This window comes from Eleginops maclovinus, chromosome 13 (genome assembly GCF_036324505.1).
Source record: "Eleginops maclovinus isolate JMC-PN-2008 ecotype Puerto Natales chromosome 13, JC_Emac_rtc_rv5, whole genome shotgun sequence".
Taxonomy (NCBI): Eukaryota; Metazoa; Chordata; class Actinopteri; order Perciformes; family Eleginopidae; genus Eleginops; species Eleginops maclovinus.
The window spans coordinates 21,531,929-21,546,709 of NC_086361.1; the positions used below are offsets into that span (position 1 = coordinate 21,531,929).

At 41.0% G+C, this 14,781-nt stretch overlaps 1 protein-coding gene across 1 annotated transcript in view; it reads left to right on the forward strand.

Annotated features, from left to right (window-relative positions):
• Positions 1 to 5,119: 5,119 nt before the first annotated feature.
• Positions 5,120 to 14,781, forward strand: part of fam135b (family with sequence similarity 135 member B) — a 50,720-nt gene continuing 41,058 nt past the window's right edge. Inside the window, exons 1-2 of the mRNA XM_063900066.1 lie at positions 5,120 to 5,214; positions 11,958 to 12,054. Of these exons, the coding sequence (XP_063756136.1) occupies positions 11,978 to 12,054 (77 nt within the window). The 5' untranslated portion in view covers positions 5,120 to 5,214; positions 11,958 to 11,977. The remainder of the gene's footprint in view (positions 5,215 to 11,957; positions 12,055 to 14,781) is intronic.

Consider the following 14,781-nt stretch of genomic DNA (forward strand, 5'->3'; position numbering starts at 1 on the left):
ACTTTTTAAAGATCTGAAAACTCTTTCCTCCACCAAATATAAGTGTCTGAAATTGTACGTTATCACCGACATTTCACAAAAATCTCAAAGAGAAATGCTTCTGATAGAGAGCCCTCACAGAAATTCAACACGAGATATTTACCTCTTCAAACCAGAGATGGGGAAGGCCATGTTTCAGTCCTCTCCTTGGCGGGAGACAGTCAGGTTCAGCGACGGAGGTGAGATGAGGGAGCAGAAGTAGCCTCAGACGTTAAAAATTCCCCCCTGAAGTCAGTCCAACCTGCGCATGGTGAGGACTGACGGAGCGAAGTGGCACAGGAGATGTTCAAGCATTTTCTGAGGACACATAAAAATTGGTTAAATGGTTTCCCATTGGCCAGGAGTTCTTCAGTAGGTGGAGGCAACATTTTATCACCAACACTTAAAAAGATGCAGAAGCCCACAGGCCTTTATGTGCAACACCCCCTCTGCTTCTCTTCTCTACAGTGCCTCCTAATGACACGTATGCCTGTATGTAAGTCTCCTAATAATTATCATCAGGATAGGAGAAGAAGCAGCAGTGATGAAATGTGGATTTCATAATCACGTGTACTCATCAGCGCAGGTGAAGAATGCATGTCAGCCTGTAGTGTTGACATGAAGAAAGCCTTGTTATTACCAGAGGAGCCTCGGGCGGACATACTGTTTGCATCCTGCATGTTATGTAATTGATTCTGTGGCGTTTGATCTGTGATTTTCACTGCACTTTAGAAGACGTGAAAGCCTAAGGCAGGTTGATCTCCTGCAGGAATATCACATACACACCCGATGAAACCGCAAAGCTGCATTCTCTATGTACTTCATTACGTACATACAGTTTAGCATTGCTCCCATGTACGAGTGTCTTATCCTGGAAGGATGTGTAACACAATTGTTTTCATGTGATGGGAAGCACTTTGCCCGTGGGTACAGAATTGTCATAAGCAAATGTCATCTGCGTTAAAAAAGCATCAGTGTGCTTTAAATGGGAGGAAATTGTGAGCTGAAAACGTGATTACCACCGCTGTTTTATGAGCATAATGACCACTTTGACTTGCACATATTTTAATGAGGGTGTGAAACTTGGAAGGGCATTCAAACCCACTCTCTAGAATATATATTTCCCATTCTGTTGACCTATTTTGCATTGTTTTGGCGTTGTTTGTTGGAGAAAATCAGTTGTAGAGACATCTGTGTTTTCCACAATCTAATGAGACTCTAGATGGCTTGATCCACTTGATCCAAAGAAACTGTTGTGATCATTATGTTGAAGTACACTTGCCCAAAAGGGGAGAAAAAGCTTCTCTTCCATGAGCCGATTTGTGCTTCCTTCCGCGCAGTGATATGGTTTGCGGGTGGAGTAACGTAGAAGGAAAATAGTTCTTAAGTGACACTGCTTTCAACAAGCTCAGATAGTGAGTAACCAGGTCATGATTTCTAATATATTTCTTGATGCACCACAAGCCAAAGTGTCATCAAGTTCCTTTATATTGTAGAAAACTGGACTGTGATTACCTTTAACACTGAAAATTTCCCCCAAAAATCTAAATTATTTAGGGTGCAATGTCCCTTTAAGTATTTTTCTATCCTGTTTATAACTTACTCGGTTTCCGTGTGTGTGTGTGTGTGTGTGTGTGTGTGCCTCTTGTATTATTGGTTTATTGACCCTGGCAGTTGCTATCCCTGCAATATGATATGATCTTACGGATCGATAACCTCACAGTCATCTGATACTCTACAATTTACTACAACAAATAATATAAAGGTCACGTTTAAATTATTTGTAACTGTATCATATTGCATGAATTGATTCTTCTCGCAGCACCACCACAACGAGCTGCAGGAGGAAACTCGATGCAGAGACTCGGCCTCCTCAGAGATCTGGCTCAGAGATCATGTGTCCAGCCTGGATAATTGAGAGCTCATGCTTTCAATGAGAGCGCAGGCAGAGGGAGAGCGGGCAGACAGAGGAGAGAAAACTGTTTGTGATCAGTCGTCCACGCGGTCGGCCCCATGACTAGCAAACTTGTGACCAGGAGTTGCAGACACCAGGGCCCTCCAGCTTCTTTCTGTTGTTGAAAATGTGAAAAATCTAACTGTTCTATATGGAGGTGGCACCTATAAGTAAAGGTTTGTGTGGACCAGTGTGGACCAAGTTGTTTCAGAAATTATTAATGAGTCCCTATAATGCTTGTTGGAGTTTTCCCTTTCCTGTAGTGTGCTCTTTATAGGTGCATGTAAATGGTCTGCAAAGGCTAAAATCCCTTTTTCTCTTCTCCCATACACCCCCCCCCCCTCGCCTGAAACGCGTCCAATTGGACTCCTTTGTTTAGCTCAGTAACATGATGACATCACTATGTAACACTTTTCTGTTGGCTAATGCTCCAGCACAATGTACGTGATAGGCTAAGCGGTTGACCAATCACAACAGAGCCGGCCAGCTAACTAATCAGAGCAGACTGGGCTCTGGTTTCAGACAGAGGGTGAAAAGAGGAGCTGCAGCACAGGCAGTATGAGAAACATAAAGAGCTTTCTGAACATTAAAGCATGGAGACATGTCCCAGGAGAGGCACAAAAATGCTAATATGAAACCTGAACATGAGCAGAATATGTCCTCTTAATGTGACACAACAAACTGTTTCTATTGGCTGAGGGTGGGTTAGTAAGTTATCATCTGATAAATGTAATTAAAAGTAAAATATGACTAAAAGAGCAATACATGTTATACCCTCCAAGCTCTCACTTTTATAGAGCAGATATTGGACTGTGTGAAAACGAGTGTCCTTGCTGTGTAACCTTTCTGAAATTACTGCCTTTTTTTTTTCAGACTATATGGTCATCTGGGATCTGGCAACAGTCGGGAAAAAAATCGATAGTGCTTCTCTCTTAATCAAGAGTGCTCGGAGCTTATGGCAGAGCGCCATGTTAGAAAAGCAGCAATTGACTTTGGGTTTTTGAGGAGGAAGGTGAGGCAGGAAGCAGAGGGGTTCATCTGATGCAAGAGACACAAAAAAAACACCCAAAGAGAGCAGCAGAGAAAACGTAGAAGAAGAATCAGAGATGAAACCCTCTTAATTGTCACATACATTTAGCCCATCCTAGTACTAGGAGCAGTGGGCAGCTACTGTGCAGCGCCCGGGGAGCAATGGGGAGGGGGGATTGGAGGTGTCCGGTGCCTTGCTCAAGGAGGTAAACTGGGACCTCTCCAAGTAGCAGTTCACTTTCCATATTCAAGTCTGTTCGGGGACTTGAACCGGCGACCCTACGATTCCCAGTCCAAGCCCCTACTGACTGAGCCACTGCCGGTTTTTGAGGAGGGAGGTGAGGCAGGAAGCAGACGACTCATCTGATACAAGAGACAACAAAAAGAGCAACAGAGAAAACGTACTTCCTTATGTTGAGTACTGTTAATCACACAGTTACCAAAGCAAACAGCTTATGGCTTACGGCCATTTTTATTCATTTCAAGTTACATAATCCTCCCCTCCCCCTTATCTGACGAGTGATTAGTCTGTGAGGGGATGTTTAACCAGGACAGATGGCTTTTTATTGCAGTACCTGACTGCCACGGACAAACGAGACACTGCTGGTTTAGATCGTGTCTATCCTGTTTTATTTCGCTGACTTTTCACCATTTTTAAGACCTTTCACTTAGTGAAACAGCAATATAATCTTGAAACTGAAGCCTTATTTGTCAAGTTCATTTTCAGTAAAGTGCCTCGCTGACACTGTGTGTGTTTAATACACTCTGTGCCATTAGGTCTCAATGCTGTCATGTTATTCAAGAGCTCTTTCACGCACGTTTACCCTGAAATATCTGTGAGAAAATACACGTTTGAAATTAACATCTGTAGGGTCTCTATCAACTCCCTATTCTATGTTGTAATTCTACCAAATGTAGCAACTATGGTCGCCAAAATAAATGGTAATTTGAGTCGTCACTGTTGTGTCTGAAAAGATCACTTGATACAGGTTTAACAGCAGAGTGAACGTGTTGGTTTGGCCTATGACACGAGGAGCACATGCCCCATGATCAACCCCAGATTCACATTTTGAGCTTTGCTGGCTCCGCGTTTGTCTCAATATATTTGCTTTACATTTTTGAAGCTTTCTATGGATTAGTGCCTACAATCTGTCAGCTGGTTACTGTGTTTCTTTAACAAAGGTTTACCCCGGAAACCAACGAAACACAACCTAAACAGATTCAGCAGCAGTAGCGTATTGTCATACAAAGAGACAGACTTTTAGTGGTTCATCAATTGATAATTGAGAGGTAACATTTTTGTATGAGTCATTATGTCAACCAATATTGTGCTTGAGTGTTTTATATTCAACTAAAAGACTACATGAACACCTACACCTACTAGGGTTGGGGTCAGGGTAAGTGTTGGGATGACATTTTATAAAATAAAGATTATGGGAAGCCAGCAATGAACCAACAAGCTTGTTATCTATTAGTCACCTATTAACGAGAAAGATAGAGAAGCCAATAATAAGGGAGCATTTACCAGCTGCCAACTTTAGTGATAAGATTGCAAAGTTCAAAAAGTTTATTTTAGCTCTTACAAATCCTCTGAGTCATGTGTGTGTGTGTGTGTGTTTGTGTGTTTGTCCCCCCCCCTGCATGCTTTCATTGCATTTATGTGTTTGTTTGCATAACACTCCTCCTTTGTTTCTCAGCATGGACATGGACAGCACGGTTCACTTCAGCTTTTAGGGGGCAGGCTGTGACGTCAGTTCGCCCGCTGGACGCGCACGCTAGCCAACAGTGCAGCAGCAGGACACACACACACACACACACACACACACACACACACACACACACACACACACACACACACACACACACAGGGTGCTGCTGATTATTAATATTCCCCATATGCAACCACGCGCAGACAGACTGTAGGCATTGTGTGCGCAAAGGCAGATTCCGCGACAGACGCTGCTGCACTTTCCCAAATTGAAATCCCCGTCAGGAGGAGAGAGAGGAGGAGAGAAAGGAGAGGAGAAGACAGGAGAGGAGAGGGGAGGGGGGGGCTTCACTGCAGAACATACAGGCTCTGGATGAATAACCATGGCAACAGCAGCAGCAGCAGGAGAAGCGGCGTTATAAACATTGCAAGCCGCGCATCCCTCTGCAAACAGCGGATTACTCCGTGAAGGCTGGACCTCTGTGCGGGTATCATCACTGCTAAGGTGAGGCTGCTTTAATATTCTACATCTGACCCCCTTCATTCTGCTTTAGTGGCATGCATGTGAGTGTGAAATGAGAGCATGTTGTTACACTACAGCAGAGACAAGCTGCTTCTGTAGGCTGCTGGTTGCTTAGAGAGCTGTCAGGGTTGAGGATGGATTTTATAGGAAGTCCAATAGGGGATTTAACAGCATGCTTCTGTGTGGCAGCTAAGGGTCTTTGTCTGACTGCTATATGAGTGGTCACTGTGCATGTGTCCTTTGTGCACCTCAGATAAGTTAACAAAGGACAATTTAAATCAAAGTACCATTTCAAAATGAAGGTTTTAATTAGAAATAGAAGAACTTGCATGCTCCAAAGGGCTTCTGTTATTGAATTTAGATTGTGCCGCTGTGCTTTGTGCAGTTCTGCATCTTCAAGGCAAGCAAGCATGTTTGAAAAAAGCTGCTTCAGCACAGTACAGGCTACAGTGAGAGCTGTTTATTATCAGGATCTCACAGACGCAGAAATATTCCCACACTGCTGTGTTGAGCGAACAAAGCAGAGCCAGATGGAACAATACAGAGTTTCACTAAAAGACAGAGTCGAAGTAAACAACTACGAAGGGTCATATAAATGAAAGTTAATAAGGCTGTTTGTGCTGTGATGTAGAACGACTTCAGGCCCCTCATGTGACCGATGTAAACATTCCCTTTAAGGGGAAAATCACAAGACCGTGTCAGAGTAAGGTAACTGACCTCAAGTGATGTCAACCTTCATACTTGTTGACCAAGACACGGTGTAGCTCACACATATAGCAACCAGCATTTGGTTATAATACAAACACATTAAAGGTGGATCAGAGTTGTGAATACAAATAGGTGTGTGTTTGTGGTTATGAGGCAGGTGGCATGCTGTTGAATCTCTCCAAACACTTCTAAAAATGACGATCCCATTCAACCAAATGTCCATATCAACTAGCTATCAAGGGAAACATGTTCTCTAGGTTACAGTGTGTGACATAACTTGACATTTGTACCAAGAGTTCAAGTTGATTAAGTTAGCCATAAGGTAGACTGCACATTTTGTACATTAAGTACTAAGGTAAGTTAATTTACCTTCACAAGTTATAATGAGTCCCTGTTGACTCATTATCAGTGGTGTACTCAGTGAAAGTCTTGTGTTTGTGTTGGACCAATCCACCCTGACCTCCATATAGTACGATAACGCTCCTTATAGTACACCACCTGCCTTCCTCAGGTCATAATTACAACGTCCAATAGAGGTCATCTCCTTATTTACCTGGACTTTGACCGGTTACATATTTGTGGTACGTTAAAAACAAACACAAAACCATGATAAAATACTCTCTGAATGGGGACTATAGGAATTAAGGCTTTTCCAGATGCTACCTAACCTTAACTGACCTCCTTTATTTTTCAGAAAAGCTCTTTGATCATGGCAGAATCTCATTTGGAGAGAGCCCCGATGCCGGTCACATCCCCTCAAAGTCATTTCCTGGCTTTTATTCAACTTGATAACTCCACTGGGTTTCTTTTTTTGTGGCCTTTGCAGGGATTTGGCTTTGTCTTTTTGCCAACAAAGAGCCTAATACAGCATCACAGAGGGTTTAGCTCATGCTAGATTATTCCCCTCACATGATTGCTGGCTCTGAGCTTTGCTGTAAAGGGCACTCTGCACATCAGGCATGCAGATTCATACTCTTTAAAATCCTAAACAGTCTAATAGCAACTATATATTATCCTTAAAATACTTCAGAAATTGACACACATTCACATTTTGTCCTTCCATTTTATTGCTATAGGGAGGTGCTGTAACCCTCCATCACGTATCCCTTTATTTGATAGTCGTGTGTCTGTCATTCTGTTCCCAGAGGGAGTTAAATGTTAATAAATGCCTATGATTAATTTCCGGCCCCATTGAGCTGTGCACACATACAGCAGCTCCCAGTCGTGGCACACAATGACTCTCAGCGTTACGATGACACCTACGCCCACATATCCTGCAATATAAACTCATTCCACATTCAGTCGCTGTGAACATGTTGCCTTTCCATCCTCCCCAAAATTGAGACGGGACACGTCAGTCAGCATTTCCCAACTGAGCTGACACCAGGAGCAGCTATAGGAGAGAAAGAGGGTCGCTGAAGGGCAGTCTGGAGATTTAGTTTTACCTCAAGGCGAAGGAAGCACTGCAAAATCGAGCCCTGCAAGAAAGCCAGCGTGTGTGTCATTAAATAGTAATAATACAGCAGATGGCTGTTTTGTAATGATTAGCGTTTAATGAATCGCTGCAAGTAGAAAAGGAATCGTTTGGAAAAATGCACAAGCAGCAAATACAGACTTCAGATTCTGCAGCTCTTTGTTGGAAAGAGCAGCCGTGCATATTTACTGGGTTTGTGGACGGTAAAACATTGCTGGTTGCTGCAGATAAACATCAAGTTACAAGTATTGATCAATTGATTAGTTGTTTATAGCCACATGATTAGTATGTCTCCTATTTAACATGCTCAGCTGCCTGGCGTGCCAGCTAGTTGCCATGCTAGTTACAGCATCTATGGAATAAATAACACCTTCAGGTCGATTAAAAGTCCTTCAGAAAGAAGTCCTAGTTGATTTTTTTGCAACCTGAAGTTACCGGTGCTATCCTAAAGTTTGGTTGTTTATAAAAGATTCCAGAAATACAGCAGAAGAGCAGCTGATGTACAATAAGTGCAGCAAAACGAATCACACTGTAGGTTCGTGGCCTCTATACTACACACTGATACCTTCTATAGAAAACACTCTGAAAGCTGTAGAAACAAAGACAATAATCATCTTTACAGGAACAAACATTGCCAGTTTGTCTTCAGATGTTGTTATGTGTGTTCTGCAGTATTTATGTAAATGAAGCCTTCATTTCAAACCCTAAACTGATCTATAAGCTGGACCCATTAACACCCTGACACTGAATAATTCCCTGTATTTTATGTTGAGTTAATTTCCAGGAATCCTCCGAGTAATTATCCAGAAATAACAGAGATGAACAGTTAAGTGTCTCACTTTATTTTCAACACGGAGGATGTCTAAATTCAGTTTTAAAGTCCGGTGAAATCCTAGTGGGGAATGACTGGATGGAGTTGAAAATTGTCTAAAAATAAGTGTTGTCTGAGTTCCTCCTCAGCATTTTTAAAACAAACAAAACAAAAGATGTGGGATTTATTTTCTAATATTAGTTTACATCTTTCGAAAGTAGCTTAGGGCTTAGTGCCACAGACAGGCCTTATGAACACATTGTCAGTTTTCCATGGGAAATATTGACAAATGGAAACCAAATTGAACCCCGAGTTGTCCTTTAAAGACATGCTGCTGTTGATGAGTTGTCTATTATCATGATCATCATTGCCGTCATTATCACCACAGCGTGTCCCATGTACCAAGATGAATGACAGCTGTAAGCCTGTGAGGCGGTTAGCGGGGGTGTTTTGATCTCACTGATTTGATTAAGTAATTGATGAATGTTTGTGGGCTCTAGTCATAAACTGAAGATTGTTTTGGTGGGAAAGAAAGCATGTTAAGTCTCCGGGCTGCGAGCGTACATTTGATAAAGTACACCGTGTTCACTTCAACTGAAGAAGTGAGTAGCACATGTTATTGATGGACATGGTCTCCTTTGGGTTGTCCTCTACTCTGCTGGCATACAGAGCTTCACGTTTAGATGAAGATTTACTGGCCTTCCTTTCTCAACACTTGGCTAGATTCTTTTAATACATCTTATCAGCATAAATGCGGTCCAGGAGACTGCCAACTGAGAGAACACCTTGGACCCACCCTGCTTTGCACAAATTAAATTCTGCTGTTGGGAAGCGCGACTGGAATAGATTGCTATGGTAATAAGATGCGACAAATCAAAACTGACTGTGTGCTTCCTCAAGAAAGCAAATCCCGACCAAAAATCGTACCGATATACTAGCCAAATTTAGGCTAATGTAGTTCTTTACTCCAGACAACTAAATTCAGACTTTAAATGTAAGAGGATAACTAGGCATGAGGGTGTTAAGACTTTCTATAACCAAGTACACTGGAGGAAAAGTAAGTATAGGAACAATGTGTTTATCTCAAAGGTGCTATTTAAACGAGGAACCAAGCCTTACTTTTTGGGCCTTTAAGGTCTACGTTAGCTTACTCTAGGTTAGGTTGTGCTGAACAAGCTCTCTGAGTCTGATAATACATATTTTCCTCCCATACTCTAGCTATACCAGAGCAATACAGCCTTCTTTAATTATTCACAAGATTCTCCTTTTAAATTGAGATAGCTGAAAACATTAACAAGTCAGCAGACAGTGTTTGTTATCTTGTTTAGCTAGCTATCTACAGGTGCACGTACAGGAAGACTAATGCTTATCACAAGACATCTATCTGGGATAATTCTGCTAGCAGTAACACCTGCATTCTAGATTAAAATATACCAAAACACCTAGCTAAAGTAAGTGAATGTAGTTCTCCACTCTAGACAACCAAACGTGAAATATAAATCTACTTTGTAGCATTACTTTTTAAAGTCTTTAAGCTAACCATTAGCCTGCAACATCAGCATGTGAGGATACAGTTTAAATTAAAATCAAAGGCTTTATAACACAAGACTGTGATTACTTTTCCTTGCAACACTCCTTTAACCAGGGTCTCCTTCAAATAGAGTCAGCTGAAAACACTAAAAAGTCAGCATTTCCAACAAATGAATTGGGCTCTTGCTTAATTAGCTAGCTAGCTACAGGCCTTGGTAGGAAGACTGATGGTACTCACAGGATATCTGCAAGCTGGAGCAAACTGCAATTGGCAGTAACTTTTCCTTTTTAGTGCAAGCAAATTAACTTCACACAATACCATGGTGTGTGAGCTCTGCTGAAATAAAACCGGCTTGTTGACATAAATCTTCACTCCTTAAAGGAAAGTGGAGCGAAACAGGGTTAGCTATACTTTCTAAGCTAGCTGAAGGAATGGTCGGGATGCACACATGAAGTTCCACTACTTTCCCAACAAAGTCAAAGGTCAACTTTATTGTCAGTCTTACAGTTTGTGTGTACAGACAGAGAGATCGAAATACTGTTTCCCACAATACTGGGCATTAAAAAATACAAATATATATAAAAAAAACACAACTTTACAAAATAACAGTCACTTAGAAATGGATGCGGATGAATATATTACAGTGAAAAATGTACATTTGTGCAAAGGACTGCCCATAGCGGCGTAGAAAGTGTCCGGGGATGGATGTGTGTGTCTGTGTGTGTGTGTGGGGTGTTAAAGTCAAGGTCCAAAGGGGGCAGGGGGGAGAGGAGGGAGGGAGGGAGTGGAGAGAGGGGAGAGAGTTCAGCCTCCTGACAGCCTGGTCACAAGTGCATCTTCCTGACTCTCAACTTACAGGAACAATGCTGTTAAAACACACATGCAAAGGATCGTGTGACATTGAGGGGTCTTTTGAGACTCTTTACTGTAAACGGTGTAAATGATTCATCTCCTTTTGTCTGGTGGCAAGTCAGTAATTGCTTTGTCTTAACACCGAATGGTTTCAGTGAATAAACCATTAAAGTGTTTGTATTCACACGTGTTTTTCACTCACTGAGCTTTAATTGCCTGCTGATGGAAAACACGGTTTGCACGGGTATGAGTTGAGCTTCAGCGAGACTTGGATATGTTGATCGCAGGGTTTTTTTCCAATGGTCTGATGCATTTAGGGTAATTGTGTGTTTCCCTGCAATATTCCAAATGAGCTGTGGCAATTACCATTTAAACATGAGCCTGTATTTTTATGCTTTAATGGTCATTTTAGTCATTGCTCAATAAAACACTGAGCTGAATACCTAATCAGTTCTCTTAATTGAAGTGCTATTTATCAATCTAGATTGATTTAATGTGAGTCTGAGATATGGTTGAGTTACCAGTTCATTATTTATCGAAAGAGACATTGCTGTTCATTTTTTGTACGTATTTTTGGCCGCTATTTTGCACCACAAACTGAGTGCCTCCATTATATTCTAGATTGATTAACAGCTCATTACTGACAGGAACACGTTTCTTCTGCTGCTTTAAGGGTAAAATGACAATGGATGTGTACATTTTAGCTGACATTATCAAGTTTGAGTCTTGGTACACGTATCACAACAGAGGTGTTTGGTTATCTCAACTAAAAGCCTGCATAAGATTTAGATAGATGGACAAAGTTTTGCTTAAAAATCAAAATTTTCCTTGGGTTCAATTGTCCTGCAAAATGTATGTGCCTACGTTTCGAAAAGCTCCATATTCATATCAAACAAGACTAGAAGACCTTCATTCTTTAGAATGTCATACTCATCAAGGTACAAGAGTCTCTGAAAAGCTTCTAGAGAATCAAAAGCACACCTAAACTTGAACTCAGAACGAGTGAACGAGAGAAAGTTTGGGGATACTTCAGAGCTTTGAATGAAAACAATGAACTGAAGGAAGAACATTTACAATGGAGGGTGAACTTAAATCCCCTCACAGCTTGTTTTGACATGCAACAAAGAGAGTTTTACCTCTAAAATAATGAAAGTGATGGTGATTTCAATAGAGAAGATGTACGTCTTGGTCTTGTAAAGGCTGTACTGCACACTGAGTCATATCACCTCGGCAAACAGACAATAATAGTGTGAGCTAATTTTAGAAATGTCATCATTTGTCTTACCTTTCAGTGTGGATTCTGCTCATTATGTCAGATTCACTGTGTTTCTTCTCTCTTTCTTTGACAGGTGATGAGTGGGATTATATCATGTCTGAAGTACAGGGAACATTGGAGTTTTCTGTAGAGTTGCACAAGTTTCACAACGTGGATCTCTTTCAACGGGGGTAAGCAGAAATCACATTTCCAGAGCCATGAAATTTGTTTATATTTCCTGGCTTCACAACCTCGCAACTCAGCAGTTTCTCACACAGCATCTTTTAATGTGGATTGCTGACAGAGGACACAAACGGCTTTATTAGTTTGACTGCGTCCCTTAAATAAAACATACCTAAGTTAAGTAGCTCAGTACAATGTTTTTTAACCTTTATGACAAAGCAGAAAATGACTGTATCGGCTCTAACAGGAAATGAATTTCTGAAAATAGACGAGTGCAGACTAATAAGGACATGACACTGTTGGATTTATCAGGTAAATGATGATCACTTCCACCTCTTTCTGTCAGGCATAGACATAAAACTCTAACTCTGCTGGACAAAAATAAATGAATATGTCTTTCATATGACCTGGATGGTTTCCAACGTGCTGGAAAAAGTACCCATAATCCCCTGAAAATGTATGTCAGGACATCACGAGGTCTAATGAAAAGGCGGCTTAAAAAGCAGCATGGGTTGAATGTCATTACCAATCAGAAAAGAGATTAACCTTCTTACCCTAAAAGGCAAAAATTCAGCGTATATTTAGTCAAATTTGAGTTGAGACCGTCACACTATTTGCCATGCTTTAACATGTAAACGTCTTATACCAAAGAAGGGTTTTTGTGTACTGCAGTTTGCAGTAAGTACCAAACTGAGAGCAGGTGAGAGAGGTAGCCATGGCTACTTTAGATGAACATGCACTTATAAGCACTTCTTTCCCTTGCTTTTATCTGTAATATCAATTTGTATGAAGTCAGATCTTGGTAATCCTTTTTGTTATTGCACTTAAGTTAATGAGGCAACAGCAGCAGCAGCTAAAAAAACTAAATGGAGATAAACAAAATGTGACCTAAGGTGCATTTGCTAACCAGCTAGCATATTTGAATAGCTTTGCTTTTGAATCTACCCAAGTCTGTGCAGTATTGAGCTCCCTTTTAAGCACATATATGTGTTGAATTGTACGTGTTAGCTTTGTTTTAATAAGAATATCAATAGGAGATGAAGGTCATTCAACCCCCTAACTGTAGATAATACAAACTAAACAAATGATAGAAACACATTTTGTCTTTGGAAAGTTTTTTCTGTGTCGTTTTCACACATCCTGCTTCACACAGTTAGGTTAAAATAAGAGCCAAAATCCAATCTGCTTTTCCAGCTTCCTGATATTGTATGACATTAAATACGCACCATGTTTATTCTGCAGGAAGATTAAAATCTCTCATCTGGCCGGCTGAAATGCCAGCTTCATCAAAATTATTCACCCCCCCTCTCCAAATGGGATGGTCTAAAGCTTTATCATGGTAATCCCTTCTGCTGAGCACACTAATATATGTGTTGCTCCAGAAAGCAACAGAGATTGGATCTGGAAACTCAGACAAATTGCAACCCAATATGAAGACGTGGGAAAGTAATAGTTTTTGTAAGGACTTTTATATCTCGCTACAGCGATGTAATTATGAAATCAATACAGAATCTATGCAGCTGTACGTTCCGAAGGGCCCAGTTGTACACTGATTGCATTTCCAAACTGATTAACTCTGCATTTATTTAAAGGACAGGGATAAGCATGAGACTTTCAGCTCTCACAGTTGGATGCAAAGTCAGAGTTTAATTGCTTCAGATCCTCAAATTAGGAACCCAGCTGCATTTTTCTTAAAGTAGGTGATTGCCTCGGCCAAGGAGGTTGTGTTTTCACTTCGTTCTTTGTGCCGTTTTCCAGCAGATGTATTGAAAATAGAATTGCCCGATTGTCAAGCCATTTGATGGAAGGGTGAAGCATGAGCCAAGGAAGGACCCATTAAAGTTTGGAGTGGATCCAAATTACTCAAATTGATTGGCAGTCTGCGCTCTCCTAGTACCCTCCTAGTTTTGCATTAATCTATTGGGCAATCTCCATAAGTTCCAGTGTCCTCCACCATCTCCAAACCAAAAAATATCTCACATGTGTGCCTATTCAAGTAAACAGTAGTGTAGGGTATTTGAAATATAATATTAAGCATGTGCAATTCCATACGTGTGCGATGTAAGAGGTTGAGGAATAGTTTCTGTTATTAGCCACCCAGTTGACCTTTTTCATTTCACAAACGTCCTCGTCATTTATTCATCAACCTTCAAAAACATTTCCCGTGCTCTTCTCTGTCGAGCCCCAGCCTTTAGCAGCGCTGTCACTAACACACCGATGTGATGACTGTGTTCACACACACTTTGCTCCCTCAGATTGCCACTGTGTCCCCGGAGACGAAATGTGCTTTTATACAAAGCGGCTTTGACTTGAACTGTCAAAGTGACCTTTTTCAAAGACATGTTTTCCTGTGCTGCCGATGGTCTGGGACGTCATGTTGAAAATCATTTTTCTAAGTTTGTTATCTGTTTATTCTTATCTTTCACATGAGCTTAAGTGTTTTTGAAACTGTAATCAACACAGGTACTGTATCAATGCATTCTCATCTTATCTGTCTGCGTTTGGCAGTACTCAGTAAAGTATGCTACAGAATTTCGGTACATTATGTATTTTTCATTATCATTATTGCAAATAGAACTTAAATCATTAAGCCCAGCTTGTACAATGCATGACTGCTAACAAGACATTGTTAAGTTCTTGTCAAAGTCATGATGAAGCTTAGATGAAGCTTCACAGGGACATCTGTTTTCTGAAGTCCAAAATAGAGCATTTTTTATACACCTTTTCTAGACAGC